The sequence below is a fragment of the Salvia splendens genome, chromosome 3 (assembly GCF_004379255.2).
Source record: "Salvia splendens isolate huo1 chromosome 3, SspV2, whole genome shotgun sequence".
Taxonomy (NCBI): domain Eukaryota; kingdom Viridiplantae; phylum Streptophyta; class Magnoliopsida; order Lamiales; family Lamiaceae; genus Salvia; species Salvia splendens.
Window position 1 is genome coordinate 25,161,001 of NC_056034.1, and position 21,663 is coordinate 25,182,663.

The window sequence follows — 21,663 nt, forward strand, 5'->3', positions numbered from 1 at the left end:
TGCATTGTTTTGACTTATCAATAAATGTATATTTTTCGTAACCTAGTAAACTTGATATCTTGTGCAATAGTAATTATGTCTAGTGGTGCTAGGAATATTATTGCATGGAGAGTGTAGGTTGATTATATCACCACATGTGTTCATAAAGATTTTATTATACATAAACTTATCTGATTGGAATATAAAATATAATAAATAATGTCTTGAACTATATTACTCTTGGTGAAAGATACTCCATCCGTCTTAAAAAAAATAGACTAGTATTACCATTTTGGGATAACCCCTAAAAGTTGACTAAGTCTAAATATGAAAGTTTTTAACCAATTACAGATCACTAATAATGTGGATCCCACAATCCATTAACCGTACATCCACTATTTTTTCTTCTTTCTCTTATTTTACCAAATTTATCTATTTTTTAAAATGAAAGAAGTATTAATTAATTAAAGTCGGTAGGAAACTTAAATCAATTAATAAATATTGAAATTATAAACACAAGAAATAAATTAAATCAGAAAGGAAGCCCCAATTACTCATAGTTTGGATTTGGCCGAGCACTCGGTATTAATTTTTATAGTGGTCTAAAATAATAGTGCCTTCGTCCGTCTAAAAATGTCCTATTTTGCTATTTTTGGATATCCGTAATTTAAAGTTCCATTGACTCGTTTCTATTTTAGGTAAATGAACTCCACCATTCAACTTACTCATTACACTCACGTTCTATTATAAAACCTTTATAAAGTACTCCTTCCGTTTCATGTTAATCTAATCATTTTTCTATTTTAGGAAATTTTAAGATAATTGAGACATTTGTATTTTTGACATTAACCCTCTTTTTTACTTTATTGTCTCTTACTTTATTTATCATCCACTTACTATACTATTCTTAATCTATGTATTAAAAAGAAGTGCATTTATCAATGAGAAAAGGAGGGAGGACTCCATAAGAGCATCCGCAATGGGGCGGACGATAGGCCGCCTGATGCCTAGGGCGCGCCATCATCCGCCCACTGTGGGCGCGCGGACGATGCCCGATGCATCCTCCGCGCCATCGTCCGCCCACTGTGGGCGACGCGGACAATGCAACATGTTTTTGTTTTTTTTTAATTCCAAAAAATTTATTTATATAAATACCCCCTACCCCACCTTCATTCGTAACCTTTCCATTCACTTTTCTACACTCAAATTACACTATAAAATGGATTTCGGTGAATACCCAAGTCCGAATAGTCCGATGCTTGGGGGTGGTGACCCTGACGAATATCGGTCGTTCGACTCCAACACGCAGTACGATCTCGAATTCAGTACGGATTTGTACGTTCTGTCTGACATGGAGCCATCTCCAACTCGCCCCGCCTCCGCCCCCGCCATAAAGAAGCGAAACTGGCACCGGGCGTACAAGGTGCTACCTCCAGAAACGAATGAAGAGTACGCCCCGGGGAGGACGAACTACCAATCGGATGAAACCCTCGTCTTGGCGAGGTGTTGGGTGGATATTTCGGAGGACCCGGTATTCGCAAACAACCAAAAGCAGGTTGCGTAATGGGAGCGCATCGCTGAGCGCTACAATGAGGCGAAGCCGCCAAGCGCGTACAAGCGCCATAGGGAGCAGCTCCGCAAGCACTGGGATCAGGTGAAGAAGCAAGTCAACTTGTTCTCGACAGAGTAGAAGTAGTGCTCGAGGGAGCAGGGAAGCGGCGAGAGCTTGAGCGATGTGCGCGATAGAGCGTTGTTGTCGTACCAGTCAATGTACGGTGAACTTCAAGCATTTCAGCATCTGGGCGCTCTTGAAGGACAAGCAGAAGTTCCAGGGCAGGATTCTGCCATCGGCTGCGCCAAAGAGGACGAGGACCACCGAAGCCAGTGCTTACACAAGCAGCGAAAGCGGCGCATATCCGGTGGACCTCAACCGAACGATGTACGAGGAGGAGGACAGTTCCAGCACACCGGTGTCTTCCCGACGTCCCATTGGCGTCAAGGCTGCGAAGAACAAGGGGAAGGCGAAGGCGATATCCTCCTCGCAAGCCGCGGCCGCCCCCCCATCTCCTATCCCGACCCCGACCACGACCCCGCCGGCACTTGCCTACGCGGAGTTGGCAGCGGCTGCCAACCGAAGGACGTTGTTGGACACGGACAACGCCCTCATGCAATGTCTGGACCCGGTCAAAGCCGAATACCTCTAGGGGATGATCGATGAGCTGCGCCGCAAGTTGGGACTTTTGTAGAGTAGTCAACTTTTTTTCATTTCTAACTCGTGTAAACTATTTTTTTAATCAATGTAGGATTTGCCGTTTTTAATTAATCGTTGTATTTTTTAATTATTTTGCATTGACATATTTGAAAACATTTAAATTAATTAACAAAACAATAGTGAAACCTATAGGGCGGCCTTTAGGGCGGCTTATAGGGCGCCCCACTGCAGCTGGAAGAGTAAAATGATAAAATGCTGATGTGGCAGTGCATAAGGCGGGCTTTAGGGCGTCCCTTAAGGCGCTAATGCTCTAACAATCCTTTTATTAAAAAATTAGATGAACGTACGATCCAATCTAAATGGACGTAGAAGCAGCCACGTCTCCCTAAATGGATTCGCATCTGTGTTCAAGTACCGCCACTGTATCCAAACCCAATAATTGGCCCCATCTCAGGGTTCGGATAATTTTCTTATAAATGGAATTTGTTGTGATTTTTACTCCATTCGTCCGGTATAAAACACTTACCTTTTTAGTCATTTTCATAAAATTAATTCATTTTCATTTATTAACAATTTTCTCCAAACTCATTACCCATATACATCAATTTATTTATAATTTATACACTAAAGGTTAACATTAAATAATAATAATAATAATAATAATAATAATAATAATAATAATAATAATAATAATAATAATAATAATAATAATTGGTTCGATATGAACGGGCATATACTGATGAAATAATTTAGCTGTTACCCGAAATTTGCTTTGCCACAATTTTACTTTTTATGTGGATGAAATAAAGACAATATTGTGTTTGAAAAGTCAGACTGCAAAATCAATTACGACCTTAAATTTGTTTAAGTTTTTCTCGTGTGATAAGAATAGCATGGTCAAACTGACTCTGTTATTGCCTAACTTAATAAGAAAAATTTTCAACTATAAATACTTTCTTCTGATATTATACTTTTAAAAGACTTTTCTCTTCCCAATCCCATGAAAAAGTTCACAAATATATATAGCCAACAAAGAACATATATTATCTTTAAAAGGCAAATAAAATTGATATAGGTTTCAAAGAGAATAATAAAAGAAGAATAAATACCAACATTGGAATATATATGCCGCGAATCCCGCTAAAAATTTATAAAAAGTTTTAATCATTTTTTCAGCTGAATCTATGGAATCTGGCTATATTAAAATGGGATGAATAATCATATCTTAATAATCAAATTACTGTTATTTTTCAGTGGAAACCATATCTGATGTGATGCGATGACAAACGAGGTTTAGCTTAGATTTCATCACCAGGTAAAAAAATCAACAACTATTTAAATTCGTGATATTATATGTCAAGTTTAAATTAATGGAAAAAATAATTTTTTGAAATATTTTTTGATATTAGGAGTCATTACACATACAAATACTTCTTCTACTTATTTGTTCAATTAAAAAAGGGTGGAAAAAGAAAAAAAAATGTGGTGACACGGAATACTTGGAAGAAGACGTGTGCCGTTCGAAATGTGCTAGTGCATAGAGTATTGTCAATTTCTTTGAACACATAAGACAAGAAAAATCAAGAAATGTCAGATATAATATTATATCTCAGTATTAATTACATTTACAACCAATTTTTAGTATCTTTGTAATATTATATGATGTACCCTTAACTTAATTGAAATTTCGTTGTGGTTCACCAATTCTTTTTACGAACCACTTTTGCCATCAAATTATTTCTTAATTTATGAAGTTGGGGTGAAGAAAATCTCAAGGTCTGTTTCAGATATTACAAATTCAGAGTTTTGAGCTATTTTTGCTTCTTAAAAAGATTTTAGCAGATAGTTTCTTTTAAGATTTTTAATATAACGAAGTCCAAATTCATACAATAATGCATGTGAATAATCTTTTATCAAAATCTCCATTATAAGATACACAATTATTACATGAACAGTATTATTTGAAATCAAACATCAGAAATGGATCACTTTTTGGATATGAGAATTTTGATAAATTCACGTGTTTGTGTGTGTAAGTAAACACAGAGAATTCAAATCAATAATTGGAAGAATCAGCCAAATCATGATAATACTGAGAGAGCCATTTTGATATGATGTGGACTTCTCTTTTCCTTACTTCCTTGAGCCATTTTGGATCTTCATTTGTTGAGAATCTAAGGTCCACGTGGTGCGCACCTGTAATATATATACATCAGTATCACCATCAACTACTTGTCATTTATCTAATTACTATAATTAATGAAAAAAATTTAACCTGTATTTTCAGATCCTTTGCCATTTTAAAAACATTAACATGTAATGAGCCGCTTACATTAAAATGAAGCCCAATAAATTGCCCAAAACAACAAAATTGTGAAGCCCAATAAAAATGCCCAAAATAACAAAATTGTGAAGCCCAATAAAAAGCCCATACATACCTTTTTTAGCAACAATAGCAACCAGAGTCTTTGATATATCTTTTAGCACCCTGCCATCAACAAACGTATCACATAAAAAAAAATTATTTTTGAAAAGGGCAATGATGAATATATATTTATAAATAATCAAGTATAGTACCCTCCACCACTCCATGGATCCCTTAGCCCATTAAAGAAGATGATGTTGCTACCAAAGCGTTTCAGAACTCTGTGAATATGCTGAAAAAAAGGAACAATTTTAGAAAATGAATTTGAATGGGCCGGAAAGTATAAAAATGGGCCGGAAAATGGTTGTTACACGGGCTCCGAACTCTGTGGGGGCCCAAGTGGGTCTGGGCTGAATGTTGAACCTATCTTTGCAAAATTGATCGTTGTAGCTATAATTGGAGGACGGGAACATGCTATCTACGGTGTTGCCGTCTGTTAGTAGAATCATCTCAGTACATGCCTGAAATTTCACCATTTATTTAATTTAATTTAATCATTTTTTCTACTATTACGTATTTTTTCTGTAAAATATTTCTAATTTGGATTTTCGCCAATTTTTAATAGATCATCTAAAGATTCGAAAGTAATTGTTGAATTTATATGATCATGGTACATACCTGCCATGTCCAACCACCGAGGCCGTGAGGATCTGAATCATCAGCCAGATCGAAACACGTGGCATCTCCACTATAGTAATAGTAGATGTTCGCCGCAGCGTATAATTTCTTGAAGGTGTTGTTTCCGGTTTTCGGATCGTCAATTGCTTTGCACATCTGTTTTCCAATATTTTCGTGATTATTAAAATCAAACCTTATCTTTCCAATCTAAGCATACAATTAATTATTTTATTGCGTGATTATTAAGTTTGTACCACGTGGGGTTATATATTCAAAGTTAGTATTAAAAGTACATTTTATTAATGCTCATTGTCGGTAAAAAGGATAAAAAAGGAGCACGCTTAATAGTCAAGAGAAATTTGTAACCTTCTAAAATATATATTGTTTTTGAAAATACTAATGTCACTCTATTCATTTTAATTCGGCTGAGTTTTAAGTAGGTGCTTGACTTTGTTAAAAAATGGGAAATGATGAATCTCACTTTTATATATTTGTTGTGTAATAAAATGCGATGTAATAATTTAGTTGAATAGTAGGTCTACTTACTTAAAAGAAAAAAAAAAGTCAATTAGACTTTAAATCGCGGAAATCTCAAAATAAAAATAATTATGTTTACCTGTTTAACAGGATAGGCGGGCAAGGGATTAAGGAAATTGGTGGGAGTTGGATAATCTGTCATGGCTGTGTATGTAAATGCTGTACCAAGCCAACCTTGAAGATACCCTGCACTTATATAATTCCTATATATAACAAAATACCACATTATTACATAAATTTTAGTACTAATTTCTAATGGTGGTTAATAATTGAATAAAAAAGCATTCATACTTGCATATTCTGAATGCCTTTCTGAGAATTTCCAATCCACCAGGCTTTGCTGCCGTGTCATCAATTTCTTGCCACGACCTTCTAATTACTTTGTAACAATTCTCACTCTCACTCTGTTTCATAACATTATTCCAAAGTACCAATCCAAATCATTCATTTTCAGATAACTATTTACATCACATTCACAAATCCCACAAATATACATTCACAATTATATATGGTCTGGTCCCAAAGAAAGACTTTCTACTTGATGCTTTTGTCGTTCATTTTCGACCAATGGCTCATAACCTTATCATGCACTCATCTTAAACAATTTCAATACACATCAAACCGGACTATTTTTTTTTTCTATTAACAACACGACATTGACTAGTACCAAATCACAGTTATCATTGATCACAGTGTCTTATTTAGGGCAAGCTAGTAAAACACGATGAAGAGATGTAATTAAGTAATTTACCCTGAAATCTTTGGTGATGATATCATTGAAACTAAAGGGGGAAGTGATGTTGTCAAAATTGAGGATTGGTGCAGAAGAGGCCAATGCCCCAATAGCTACATGAGGATACTTCAATCTAAACCATGCCGCCAGCACTGTCACAAGATATGCAGTAATGTAGTAATTAATTCGGAATCTGGAAAGAAAAAAGCTAATTGGAGAAGAGTACGTACTTCCACCATAGGAGCCTCCGAAGACGATAACAGGGGAATCAGGCGCAGACAAATTGTGCTTGAGATCAAGTACGAGAGTCGCGTAATCTGCCAATGCCTGCGTCGAGCTCAGCCAGCCCAGCGTCGACGAATTCGAATACGCTACTGTTTTTTTCCCGCCAAAAGGAATAGATTTTCCATAGAATCTATGCTGTAGTTAGTTTGAGTAAAAGCTGCTTTTGAAAGGATATGGGCTAGATTAGATTAATATGGATTAAATAATTATAGTTGGGCTACAATTATAATTAGTCCATAAGCCCAACAATCATGAAACCCTAATGACTCTTTGTCTATATATATGGTTATTTATTCTCCATTGTGGGGATGAGAAATAGCGTAACATTAGAGAGAAAATACGTAAAGCTCTGTAGAGAGAATTCCTAGCTTTCTTCTACGGAGCAATTGTACCGGGATAGTTCCTGCATCGGATTGGATTGCACGTGGACCTCGATAGTAGTGGATTCAACTTGCAGGATTCAATCGAAGAAGAACAACACAACAAGTAAGATTTAGTTCCGTTGTGTGTTACGTGCTCAACTTGCAATATGATTATGAATCTAGATCTGTTATTCTTGTCTGCAATTTCCGCTGCGCTCATTAGATGAATACAAGAATTCCTAACAGTGGTATCAGAGCCCGGGGCTTGATTCATAATTGATTTTGTCCTCTAATTAGTTCGTGGAATAATTTTGGAAATTAAAATCATATGTAATTGGGTATACTTTGGAATCTGATTCCAAAACTTTACGAAAAGGTTAATGCTTTCGAAAATTGATTTTGAACAGCTCTCTCCGCCTCTCTGAAATTTTGTGGAAATTGGATTACGCATGTGTTTTGAAAGTTCAGCAAAAGTTCTATTGTATTTTGGAAATTCTTTACAACAATTTCGAAACTTCATGCAATCGAAAGAAATTTTGAACTGTGGATTTTGAAAATTGGGTTTAGCTATTCAAATTGCTAATTTGTTTCTAAAGTCGGTGGTACACAATAATTTTGGAGAATTAATGGTAATGGTTGGGTTATGATAATTTTGGAAATTGAACTTGATAAATTCTCAATTACATCACATTTATTGATTTGATCAATAAATTATTATTCACACAAATTGTTTCAATAATTGGGACGTGGGTTAGCAATTGTTGTGTTACTGGATGTATTGGTCCATACAGATCACGATGTCATTATTTTGGAAGTGATAATAGTGATAAATCCCAATATGATGATTAGATTCATTATTTATTGAAATAATATAGCATATAATAATTCGAGAATAATATATGATGATTAGATTCATTATTTCATAATCTGCTATAATATTAACAATGTGTGATATATTATTATTTGGAAATAATATATATTTAATATTGATTTGGAATTAATATTGAATATTTAATATATTAATTTAGAATTAATATGAATTGTTAGTCCACGTTTAATTTGTAATGAAATATTAATTGGATTAATAATTCTATTTGTTGAGCATTATTTGATATCCTATGTGATAAGCATGCTATTTGATTTATGCTTATTTATTTTAAACTATAGTAGTTAGAGACCGTTTTATTGTCTGGGTAGGCGACGCCCAGTATGTGTAGTCCGTGTTATACTATGTCTGGGTAGGCGGCGCCCAGTATTTGTAGTCCGTGTTATACTATGTCTGGGTAGGCGGCGCCCAGTAATTGTTTGAAATTTAATATTGGATATTATATTCACGAAACTAGTATCACACTTTTCCCCATAAAATATAAGTCTTGTTTTGATACAAACGCATCGTCCATCATAATTGTTTGATGTTCCTAGCCTTTTCGACCACGAGTTTTACGCCAAAGTGTTTACTCTAAATCTACAAGGCCTAGGCTCATTCATAGATGCATGGTTGGCATCGTGTGATGGGGTTGACTTGCTTAAATTGTTTAGTGACGCCAAAGCGACCTAAATAGTTTATGGATGCATATTAATTGGATTAATAAACCAAGAATTGCAAAATAGTTGTTGCAATTGGCTTTGAGGCCTACCTTGTGATATTATTGTAGTGATCAGCCAAAGCAGGGGCTGCAATAATGTAGACTTGGATCTTGGACCACTAAAATTTATATTTGATATAAATTCGTATTTTATGTTTGGGGGACATAATATACGTTAAAATTAGTGGGAGCTAATCAATACAATAAACCCTTGTTTGATTAGTGATCCGAATGTGATCTTTGTATGCTTTTCTAATTTGCTTTTCGTTTTATTTTCTGTTCAGATAATATGTCAAACTTATCTTTTGAGTGTATGATGGAAACAAACAAATTGACTAGGTCAAATTTCACGGAGTGGCAGAGAGACTGCCCAAAACTCAAGGCACAAGGTGCAATGAGTGGGAGTTCAGCTATGTTTGTCATTGAGATAAATATGTCTATGAATAACTCACAATCCTGGGTATTGGATACCGCTTGTGGTTCATACATTTGTAATAATGTGCAAGGTTTAATTGACAGCAGGAAAGTGAGGCCTGGGGAAGTAGACCTACGTGTTGGAAATGGAGCAAGGGTTGCTGTCGAACGCGTAGGAACTTATAGATTAGATCTTCCCTCAGGACATAGACTAGATTTACATAATTGTTATTTTGTTCCAGTTATTTCAAAGAATATTATTTCCATTCCGATGTTGGACATCGAAGGTTTTTCCTTCCATTTTGCAAACAGCAGATGCTCGTTTTCTAATAATGGATTGTTTTATGGAAATGCCTCTTTAGAGAATGGATTGTATATGCTTGAATGCAAACGGGATATTCTCAATGTGCAAAATAAAAGACTTAAACTAAGTAATACGAATAATGCAACCTATCTTTGGCATTGCAGACTTGGTCATATTAATGAGAAAAGAATAGCAAGATTGAGAAAGTTAGACTATCTCACTTCATTTGATTTTGAATCATATGGTGCTTGTGAATTCTGTCTCAAATGAAAGATGACTAATAAGCCACTTTCTGGGAAAGGGGTGCGTGCTAATGGTGTGCTGGAGTTGATCCACACAGATGTGTGTGGACCGTTTCCAACTCAAGCAAAAGGTGGTTATTCGTACTTCATTACTTTCACTGATGATTTGACAAGGTATGGATATGTGTATCTTATGAAACACAAATCTGAGGCCTTTGTGAAATTTAAAGAGTTTAAGTGTGAAGTTGAGAAACAACTTGGGAAAAGTATCAAGACTCTCCGATCAGATCGAGGAGGGGAATACTTGAGCCGGGAATTTCTTGATTACTTGAAATCACATGGAATTCAGTCAGACTGGACACCTCCTGGTACACCACAAATGAATGGAGTATCTGAAAGGAGAAACCGAACATTATTAGATATGGTTCGATCCATGATGAGTTTAGCTAGTCTTCCTTTATTCCTATGGGGTCATGCCTTACTAACGGCTATTTACATTCTAAATAGGGTTCCTTCTAAATCAGTCGAGAAACACCATATGAGTTATGGTGTGGCAAGAAAGCAAGTCTTAACCATATCCGGACCTGGGGTTGTCCAGCTTTTGTTAAGAAAATGATGACTGATAAATTGGAAACCAAAAGTGAGAAATGTTATTTTGTGGGATATCCTAAGGAAACTAAAGGGTACAATTTCTACTGTCCTGAAAATCACAAGGTGATAACATCAAGGAATGTGACGTTCCTTGAAGACAATTATGTCTGCAAGGAACAAGGTCAAAATACAGTAGATCTTGAAGAAATTCAAGAACCACAAGTTAACAATGAGGATGAAGTATTATCCACTGGATTGGACAATAACTTAGTGGGAGTTTTTGATGATCTATTGGGAGGGGAAATTACTCTTAGAGAGGACCTTAGAGAGACTCTCGAAGGACCACCTCAAAACAATGGGATGCATCAAAGACAAGATGATACAATAGTTGCATCACCTCTACCTCAAGAAGATCATAGTGATATTCCTGAACCTTCTCACATACAGAATGAACAGCTTGAACCAGAGCAAAACCAACTCAATAGGCCTAGAAGGATTCGTCGTGCACCTGAGAGACTGAATCTAATGGTTGAGAACCAAGATGATGAAGTTGATTTAGATGATGATGAGCCTAAGACCTATACCGAGGCGGTGTCAGACACCGATCGAGAGAAGTGACTTGAAGCCTTGATATCTGAAATGGACTCGATGTACTTCAACTTAGTCTGGGAACTAGTTGACTTGCCAGATGGGGTTTACCCCATAGGTTGCAAATGGATCTTCAAAAAGAAGAGAGATGCAGATGGCAAAGTACAAACCTACAAGGCTAGGTTAGTGGCAAAGGGTTATAGTCAGCGTGAAGGCATTGACTATGATGAAACCTTTTCGCCAGTTGCTAAGATCAAGTCCATTAGGATATTACTTGCAATTGCTGCATACTACAATTTCGACATTTGGCAAATGGATGTCAAAACCGCATTTCTCAATGGAGAATTAGAAGGCGATGTCTATATGACACAGCCAGAAGGTTTTGTATCGAAAGAAAGGCCGAATGCAGTGTGCAAGCTAAAGAAGTCCATCTATGGACTTAAGCAAGCTTCGAGGAGTTGGAATATTTGTTTTGACAGAACAATCAAATCGTTTGGTTTTGTCAGAAGCAAAGAGGACCCATGTGTTTATAGTAAACGCGAGAATGGAAACGTTGTCTTCCTCATCATATATGTTGATGACATCTTGATTATGGGAAGCGATCGTTCCATGATGCAATCCGTGAAAGAATGGTTGCCTAGTTCCTTTATGATGAAGGATCTGGGTGATGCTTCCTACATCCTTGGAATTAAGATCTATCGAGATAGACCAAATAGGATGTTAGGATTATCACAATCCACTTACATAGACAAGTTGCTAAGGCGCTTCTCAATGGAGAATTCTAAGAAAGGTTTTCTTCCTATGGGACATGGCATTGTATTGTCAAAGAAGGATTGTCCTTCTAATGACAAAGAAAGAGACAACATGAAAAGGATCCCGTATGCTTCGGCTATAGGATCTATTATGTATGCCATGATTTCTACTAGGCCAGATGTTGCCTATGCGCTTAGCATGACAGGCAGATTTCAGCAAAATCCCGGTGAGGAACATTGGAAAACTGTTAAGACTATTCTTAAGTACCTTAGAAGGACTAAAGAATATTTCTTAGTCTATGGTGGACAACCAGAGTTATCAGTTACTGGGTACACTGATGCTAGTTTCCAAACAGACCATGACGACTATAAGTCTCAGTCTGGATATGTTTTTGTCCTCAATGGTGGAGCAGTGAGTTGGAATAGTTCCAAACAAGGTACAACTGCCGATTCCACCACCGAAGCCGAGTATATTGCTGCATCTGAAGCTGCCAAAGAAGTTGTTGCTTTGTTAGAGTTCGTTAAAGAACTGGGTGTCATTCCGAGTGCCAATAGTGCAATACCTTTGTATTGTGACAACACTGGTGCTGTTGCGCAAGCAAAAGAACCCAGAGCTACGAACAGGAACAAGCATGTTCCCAGAAGATATCATCTGATCAGAGAAATAATTGAAAGAGGCGACATAAAATTAGAAAGAGTACCCACTGATGATAATTTGGCTGATCCTTTCACCAAACCGTTATGTATAGCAAAACACAACAAGCACTTTGAGAGCTTAGGTGTTAAGCATCTTGGTAGATGGCTTTGAATCAGTGGGAGTTACAGTTTTATATGTCTTAGAAACATTTTGTGTTGAGACAATATTACTTGATCACATTATATGAAAATTTCAATTTCTATGGGTTTTGTGCACTTATTGGAATAATTGTTTTAAATGTTTGATTTTATTCTAAATATTTGTTCCCTTGAATTATGACTGTCGTTAATGGTGTGAGACATTAATGATATAGTATAATTCTAAAATAGCCCTAACCAATGATCATCAAGAATGGGATATTGATGATATGTTATAGGTTAGCATGGGGTTTGCATCACATTCTTCGAGAATGTAGTTGTTCTCACAACTATGAGATATTAGATACTCGTGATGGACACATGGTATACTTTGGAGAGTATTGGTATACCCTACTATTAAACTGTTTTGTTAAGTGTCTACAGTTTATTAGTACATGAAGTATGTAATAGTCCTTGGATCTGAGGTCATTACACATTTTGTTTGTTGAGTGGTGTGCTTTGATCTTGTCCAATGCTTTGCCTCCCAAAGGAGGATTGAGACACGGACTTGTGTTGGGTACATCATAAGATAAATGGACATGGTAGTTGAGCCAAGAATGAGATTCATTCCTCGATTAGAATTTTGAGAGAACACTCAAATTCTCTATATTACTTGACCATTAAGTCATTGGCCAATGCAAAGATATATTTAATTAAAGTAATTGAATATGATCGAATGGGTCATTTAATAAAGATGAGATAAAGTGATTGAGCTATTTGGATGACACATGACAAATCTTAGGCTCAATCGGGTGGTTCGTGAATGAAAGGATATTAGTATAAACTTTGTGTAAAGGTTTGTTTACCGAATTCACGTAAACGTCCGTCATATATCGAGCTACGTTGCCAACGCAGTCTAGGAGTTTTGTGCAGACTTCGATTAGATCGTCGTCGATAATGGGGGCCTAAAGGGTCACACTATAAGTGTATTTTGATCCGCTCAAGGGTACAAAGTTGGAACTGCGTATTATATCTAATGCTAGTCCAAGTGGGAGATTGAAAGGATATGGACTAGATTAGATTAATATGGATTAAATAATTATAGTTGGGCTACAATTATAATTAGTCCATAAGCCCAACAATCATGAAACCCTAATGACTCTTTGTCTATATATATGGTTATTTATTCTCCATTGTGGGGGATGAGAAATAGCGTAACATTAGAGAGAAAATACGTAAAGCTCTGTAGAGAGAATTCCTAGCTTTCTTCTACGGAGCAATTATACCGGGATAGTTCCTGCATCGGATTGGATTGCACGTGGACCTCGATAGTAGTGGATTCAACTTGCAGGATTCAATCGAAGAAGAACAACACAACAAGTAAGATTTAGTTCCGTTGTGTGTTACGTGCTCAACTTGCAATATGATTATGAATCTAGATCTGTTATTCTTGTCTGCAATTTCCGCTGCGCTCATTAGATGAATACAAGAATTCCTAACAGCTTTATCTCGCGAGAGAGAGGGGGAGAGGGAGAGGGAGGGATGTGAAGAGATTAACCTCGATGAAGACGAGAAGAGCATTGAAAAGGGGGGCTGTTTCGAACATGAAGCCGGTGTTCTGAGCGAACCATTCGATGTCGCCTTCGTTGCCGGTGTAGACGAAGATGGGGGAGTTGTTGGCGGGGCCGCCCCAGTGTTTTTGGTTGATGAGATAGCGCTGCTGGAACGTGTGGTAGCTCGCTGGATTGTAGTTGAAGTGATCCAGGATCTGTGTGTAGAACTTTTCTTCGTAGAGTTTGCCTTTGGATTTGGAGTGGTGCACCGATTTGATTGCTGGAGATGGAAAACCAGGCGATGTAATGATGGAAGATGATGAGAGTTGAGTCAATGCTGCAAACCACACCACAACCACCCAGATTGCCATTCTTTACCAAGAGACTGTGTCTGTGTTTGTGTTTGTGTTCGTGCTTGTGTTTGTGTGTGTGATTTATTTAGTCATAGCAGAGGTTGGGATTTTAGACAAAGTTGGATATCTTTGCTGCTGGATGATTGGATGAGCCATCTTTTTAAAAAGAAAACTTCAAACTCTTGTCGACCGGAGCGGATCACCTAAGACATAATCTACGACATTTGCTAAGACACTAATTAAAACCTGACACGCGTATGCTATTTAGGAAGAAAAAATATCACTCCCTCCGTCCCACTTTAGGAGTCTCGGTTTACCATTTTTGGATGTTCCACTTTAGAAGTCCTTGTTGAAATATTCCATAAATGGTATTAGGCTCCATATTTCACTAACCTTTTTTCACTCAAATTTTATTATAAAACTAATATAAAAAAATTGGACCCACACACCACTATCTTTTTTCATCAACTTTAATTTACATTTCTTAAAACTCGTGCTAAACTCAACTGAGACTCCTAAAGTGAGACGGAGGGAGTAAAATTCAACTCCTGTAATCTTTTCTATCTTCAACCAATATCTTGAGATTATCTCCCTGGCTTTTTTTACTTGAAGGATGTTGAGGAAACCAAGTTCTTCTTCATGCCATTAAAAATACTCATATATTTTCTCTCTCACACACACAGCCTTCTCTTTGAGGGAGAAGATTATAAATAGAAGTTGAATAGAATGGAATCAGTTATTTGAAAACGTTGAGTTTTGTAAGGTGACTATAGATCTGGGGAAATCTATCAAGAGTTCATTTCTTTTGATCCTTAAAATAAGTTAATTTATTGATAATCAAAAGCCAGAAGACAAATCATTGAACCACGTTTTACAAAATATATTCCACAATACAGAAGAAGAGAGAGAGCGTGATAAAACGCAAAGAAGAGGAAATACAGATTGGATGATGAAATGAAAATTTGAAAGAAATAAAATGGCAACAAAAAATAAAGGCTAAAGCAGAAAAAGAATTCAACCAGACGAGAGATGCGACGGAGAATGAAGGATTACACGATCAAAAATAAAATACTAGTAACTGTTATTTTTTCCTTTTAAATAGCATACACGTGTCAGGTTTTAATTAGTGTCTTAGCAAATGTCGTAGATTATGCATTAGCTGATCCGCTCCGCTTGTCGACACCTTTATATTCATTTTTAGTATCTTTTTTTATTAAAAAGATTATTTTAAGGCAACAAAAATCAAGGTTAGTAAAAGATTATGGAAAATCAAAATAAGAGAATACCTACTAGAATTAGAATATACTACTATTACTTATATCTTCTATGTAGAGCTGGAATTGAATTTTATAAAAAGTGGTGTAATAATTGAGAGAAATTCATTTAAGCCAATATTACTATTCCCCCATCCCATAATAGATGTCACACTTTTCTTTTTAGTTTGTCCCATAAAAGATGTCACATTTCCATTTTTGGAAAAAGTTATCTCTCACATGAATATAAAAATTATATTTTCTCTCTTCATTTAACACAAAACAAACCTCCTAAAATCCCGTGTCGTCCCACAAGTGTGACATCTTTTGTGGGACGAAGGGAGTACTTTTTACTCTTCTTTCTGTCTTTAATTGTCTACTTATTTCCTATCATTTTTAAATTAAATGATTAAATAAAAAATATCAGTTTATATAGCATAGAGTCCTGTTAGGGTGATATATAAATATGTCTAACGCAAAGATATACTTAATTGATATATTCATCTTTTCAAATTTTTAATATGTTAAGTTGATTAATCAGCAAAGTTAGTAGTACAATAAACTAGTTAGTAGGAGTATTTGATTACATCCTATCATTTGTACAATAAACTAGTTGGTAGGAGTATTTGATTACATCCTATCATTTGTAATATCAACAATATAGACGTTGCTTCTAATTAATGGGAGTTGAAAAGTGTGCATCTATATAATTTAGAATGACTTTTGGCACATGTAGTTTTCACAAGCACCCAAATTAAACAACTGTCTAGATCTGTATCGGTCTTGTTTCATTCATCCCAATATTCAGTAAACAAGTTTATGCGATTGATTCAATTGATCAGACTTACTGTAATTAATCACCAATCACTATCTTGTAATATCGTTTGCAAATTAGACAGATTTATACAAAATCCCAAAAATAAATATGGAATTTATCCCATTTTCTTATATAAAAATAAAACCTTGTTTTTTGTTTGGCACTGAGGTGTATATTCGGTTCGCAGCATTTATTACAAGACAAAATATGTATTCCAAAACGACAGCTATAAATTAATAATAAAACCATGCTTTCAATTCGAACTAAACACGACATAAACCGAAGAGCGATGCCAAATGCTTTCTGTATTGTCTGTCCGTTTCACTCGATCTATCTTTTTCTTAAATATTTGTACCAACGCAATGCAACAGCATTCTTTGATAAAATTCCAAAACGAGGCTATGCTGCGTCCAATAATTCAGACTCTCTAAATTATTTCACCTACATTCTCCTTCACTAAATATAACTACATATGTTAGGACAAATTTCAATGTTTTGATCACTTAATTTCCACCTAAAACCGTACAAGATATAGATTCAATATTAATTTAACACTTAGACACATAATTAAATCATTCCAAATTCAAAATCAACATACTGTATATATAACAAGTAGTACTCCCCTTTAACAAAAATATACACAAAGCAACTTACAAGAAGTGGAAGACGGAGTTTGTCACGCCTTCTGCTACGCGAAACATGGCGCGATACCGTAACATAATCGTGGAGGAGTTTCCATATGTTTTCCACTAATCAACAAGATGTTGTTAACTTGTTCATATATTGCTCGTGTCATATTGCATTGATAACGTGTGGATGCTCGAGAAATGTCACCATTTAGATCCTCTGCTGCCTTCTGTTGCTCTTGACTTAGATTTCTCATGACTTCCATCTCTCGGAGGATATGAATGCTCCTTCTTCTTCGATAGACTATGGTTTTCTATCCCTAACCGGGAACTTGATAGTGACTGATTCTTGAAACCTTTACTAGTTTTGAGCCTCTGCATTTCATCCACTTCATGAATTCCCTCGTTAATAGTGTGATGGTTCTCTGCACCTTGAGCTGCCCATTCGACACCATCAGACGCGCTTCTCTGCAGAGAAGTGCTCCCACGAGAGACCATTCCGGAGATGGAGTTTCTTGCTCTCGTATCATTACTAGCCGGTGTTCTCCTAGACATGCGTTCAACTGCAGAGGTGTAAGCCCATTTGTTGTGCCCTTTACTACTGTTATTATTCAACTCCAATTCGATGGAGTGAAGATGATCACTCTCTGCAGAGCCTTCTTCTTTGCTTTCCACACCATCCTCGACTTCTTCATCAACTTTGTCTCGTTTTGATCCTAGGAAAGCTTCAAGTTGCTTCCTTAGCTTGCTGACAGCAGAGCTCTTCTCCTCGAATTGATGCTTGGCCTCAGAAAGCTTCATTTGGGCACGCTCCTCATGCAACTTATCGGCTATTTCCAGCAGCTCGCGTTCCTCCTCCACTTGTTGATGAAATCCGACACATTCCCTCTCGGACACTCCGGCCCTATCCAGATCGATATTTCTTGCTAGCTCATCCCACACCTGTTCTGCTACCTCTCTTGCTCTTTTCTCAGACTCCAATTCTTTGACTGCCTTGATGAACGACAACTTGATCTCTGCAAGCTCTTGCCCTAGTTTCACATTCAAGCTCTCAAGCCGCCTTCTCAGCTTCCGCTCTGCATCCATCTCACGGGCGAGGGATCCGACAGCAGCTTCCACAGCGAGGTCCTCGTGGTTCTTCCAAGAGGCCTTTTCCTCAGCAAAACACTTGATGAGGTAGCTGATGTCGTTCTTCTCGGAGCGTTGCTCTTGGATGAGGTGATTGACCTGCAAACGAGCCCTCTCGAGCTCAGAGTGGAGGGCCGAGATGAGAGACATGCTTGAAGAGGGCTGATCCGCTTGACCCCAGAGGCGGCTGATGATCTTGAGCAACTCTTTTGAAGTAGTGAGAGCACTGCTTGCTTCCTTCAAACGATTCCTCCCACCAACGCCGGATTCCGTGGATATCTGGTGGCGTGATCGACTCTCTGTCTGAAACTCGTAGATGTAGGTTTATGCAGCACACACCAACCAAATTCGTGAAATTAGCAAATAAATAAATAAAAATTCACCTCCATAAAACTGGCATTGCTAACACAATCTATGCTTCTATCAGCAGACATAAGCTTCTGCCTCCGGCGACTGCTTGTTGGCATTTTCTACAAAACAAACTCAGATGTTGGGATTCAATGCTTTGATTTGTAGTTTGAGAACATAAATAGACATTTAAGCTACATTAGGCATCATGGAATCGGGCATGCGGAATTGGAATTGGAATTGGAATTGGAAATCCAAGGGTTTGTATACAAAATATTTGGATTTGAAATTGAATTATAATTTCTCATTTTCACAATTTGAATTCCATATCAAAAGTTATAATTACAATTTCAAATAGTTATAAAATTGGACACCTTCACACATCATAGACTCAAACACAGTGCACACATACCACACACAGAACACACGCTGTGCTGCACAAACATACACTCCCAACGTAAGTGTCATTTTTTACCGAACAAATAATTTCAAATTGAATTATAATTCAATAATGTATGATTTTAATTCTAATTCAATTATTAACCTGAGAAACAGTGGGACTGTGAGGCGGATCGGACAAGTGCGGTGGCAAATAGCCCGAGCCCGAATGCAGCAGTTTCTCGCCTTTCCTGCTCCCGCTCTTCCTCTGCTGCCGCTTCCTCACCTCTAAATCACTCTCACTCATCTTCGGCGACGGCATCTCGTTCATCTCCCACAGCGTCGCAGCCAGCCTCCGGGCCGACACGGGCCGGGCCGATCTCCCGCTCTGCGAATACTTGGGAGTCTCAATGGCGGCGCTAGTTCGCCACGTCGGCACAGGGGTGCTGGATCGAGACCTCCCCAGCCCGGCCCGATTCTTCCCCACCAAGATGGCCCGTTTGCTCAGCCTATAATTGTAAATTCTCGACGATGAAGACGGAGAAGATGAGTTTCCCCTTTTCCGAATCTTGGTGGGCTCATTCAGGCCCGACATCATCCTCCTCATCAATCACACTTTGATTTTGCTCTTTTTTTTGGGGTAAATAGAAATATCAATCAGATTCAGTCCAGATACGGAATCAAGCACAAAATTGAAGAATTAAAGCACAACTCATTTATTGGTGGGTCAATTGAATCAGAGGTTTCTAGAAATTTTCCAGAAAACTTTCCTTTTCCATCTGCCTATAAACAAAATGTTTTTCAGTGGGAGGAAAGTGGTGTTTTTTTTTTGAATCGAGAATCTTATTACAGCTGGAATGTGGTTTCAATAAATACAAGTTAAAAAATGGAAATATAAATGTGCATAAAGAGTAAAAATGGCGAAAGAGATCTGAACGAGGAGGAAGAATGTGTGGGATAAATGATGGGATTCTCGATTTTGTTTACGATTTGATATGATTTGTGAAAAAGCGTGCAGACTTGACTTTGATTATGAATTCAGAGCTGATATATCAGGGAGTGGAATGGAGGTACTAGAGATGATGCGCAAGGTACACGTAAGCAAAGCGGGAGAGAGCATGTGAGGCAAAACGTGGTGGGTGATGAGTGGGGTGTATTAAGAATGTCTTTTTGTGTAAATCTGGTCTGTCTGCAGAATTATAATTTGTTAAATAATTAGTTTAATTTTTGTATGATTGATGACGGCTGTACAAAATTCTTTATCTAGACACTCGGATGTAAGTAGTCTGACTGCTTTATTCAAATCTACTCCAAGTCTCCAACCCCTTTTCCGTATTTTATTTGCTCAATTTCTACCTTATTCATAGAATAAGAATGAACGACTCAGATGTTAATTTTGGAGACGATCTTGCTCAAGGGTGGGTTTGATTTGGGCAATGTTTTAAAAACCAGACCGGTAAACGAACCGGTGAAGCTATCGGTTCACGATTCAACTAGTCAGACCCATCCAACCACTGGTCAAGCTGGAATATTGTAGCATTTGTATATATATGTATATAATTAAATACATACTTTAATCTAAGTATTATTAACAAAAACTTTATTTGAAATCACTTCTAGAAGATTCACTTTCCTGATAAAGTAAAGTCCAAGTTTGTTTCCTAGGCCGACGGACTTTTCAAAATCAAAAGGAGAATCCACAACGTCTACGTTGTTGATATTTCGGGTGAGTTACGTGAGTACAATGTTAATACGACATTCAACTTTTCGGATTTAGGTTCTTTTGATGTTTCAGGAGACGAGACAGATTAAGGTCAAATGCTTCTCAAGAAATGGTATGATGTGAATCTAGCCGACATGTAGCATGTGGCAAACCCGATTAACGACCTATACCAGCCGCGGATATCCTAACTACGCTCATCTGGCGCTTAAGCATCAAAGAGGAAGCTCGAGTGTCTTGAGATCCGAAAGTCGAAATTATCGCTTAAGCATCAAACGACAAGCCACCCGAACGCAGGAAAGGAGCAGGCAATCCAAACAACGAGTTCACCACTTTGTTGAACCCCAGCGACTCACCAACTCATGCAAAAGTCTAGTAAATCGCTGAGTTTACCACCATGTCGAACCCAACGACTCGCAAGAAGTTGTACAAGCACGTTTTGTCCGATTTTTAGCTCATTTTGGGTGTCTTTTTCATTCATAGTGTAAAATTACTACTCTAATGGGGGTTTGTTTGGATGTAAGTAGTCTAAGTTGTCTTCGTTGTTTTGAAAAATATCCATTAATCCAAATTATTAATCTAATTTATAACACTTTCATCTCCTTTACCATCTCCTTTACCGCTTGTCACCAAAATCACTATTTTTATTGTCCTATATTTCTTTAGTTATGTTTAATTGTTTCTCAACCAAACTTTTCACAGATGTGTAAATTATATCGGGCAAACTAATAATAACGTTATATATAAACGAGAATTTGCCTGGAACAACATAGTGATTATAATAGATCATCAAAGAATAATATTGACCTTTTCACTCTAAAAATTGAGTAAGGAATATAGTATTTACTACTCCAGATTACATGTAACTTGAAATATTTTATATTATGTGAGATAATGTACACATATTAACATATATTATGAAGCATTTTGTATAAAGAAATAAAATGCCATAGAGTAAAAATAAATTTAGTAAATATACGAGGTAAAGCTTTAAATTTTTTGGACGTAATATTGAAAATAGAATGTAAAATATTTGTTTATCAAATCTATCTGACTTTGGAACCCCTTCTTAATTACAAGTATTA

The 21,663-nt window shown here is 36.9% G+C and overlaps 2 protein-coding genes across 2 annotated transcripts; both read right to left on the reverse strand.

Annotated features, from left to right (window-relative positions):
* Window positions 1-4,187: 4,187 nt before the first annotated feature.
* On the reverse strand, window positions 4,188-14,326 carry LOC121795538 (lysosomal Pro-X carboxypeptidase-like). Its single transcript, XM_042194083.1, has 10 exons — window positions 13,961-14,326; window positions 6,735-6,924; window positions 6,523-6,656; window positions 6,063-6,175; window positions 5,851-5,974; window positions 5,235-5,390; window positions 4,928-5,077; window positions 4,769-4,848; window positions 4,630-4,679; window positions 4,188-4,387 (listed from the first exon to the last, which is right to left on the reverse strand). The coding sequence occupies exons 1-10, from the start codon at window positions 14,324-14,326 to the stop codon at window positions 4,248-4,250; spliced, it is 1,503 nt and encodes a 500-aa protein (XP_042050017.1). The 3' UTR covers window positions 4,188-4,247.
* A 2,616-nt stretch (window positions 14,327-16,942) lies between these two features.
* LOC121795537 (paramyosin-like) lies at window positions 16,943-19,998 on the reverse strand. Its single transcript, XM_042194082.1, has 3 exons — window positions 19,025-19,998; window positions 18,516-18,602; window positions 16,943-18,435 (listed from the first exon to the last, which is right to left on the reverse strand). Exons 1-3 carry the CDS (start codon window positions 19,463-19,465, stop codon window positions 17,209-17,211), a joined length of 1,755 nt encoding a protein of 584 aa, XP_042050016.1. The 5' UTR covers window positions 19,466-19,998; the 3' UTR covers window positions 16,943-17,208.
* Window positions 19,999-21,663: the final 1,665 nt, after the last annotated feature.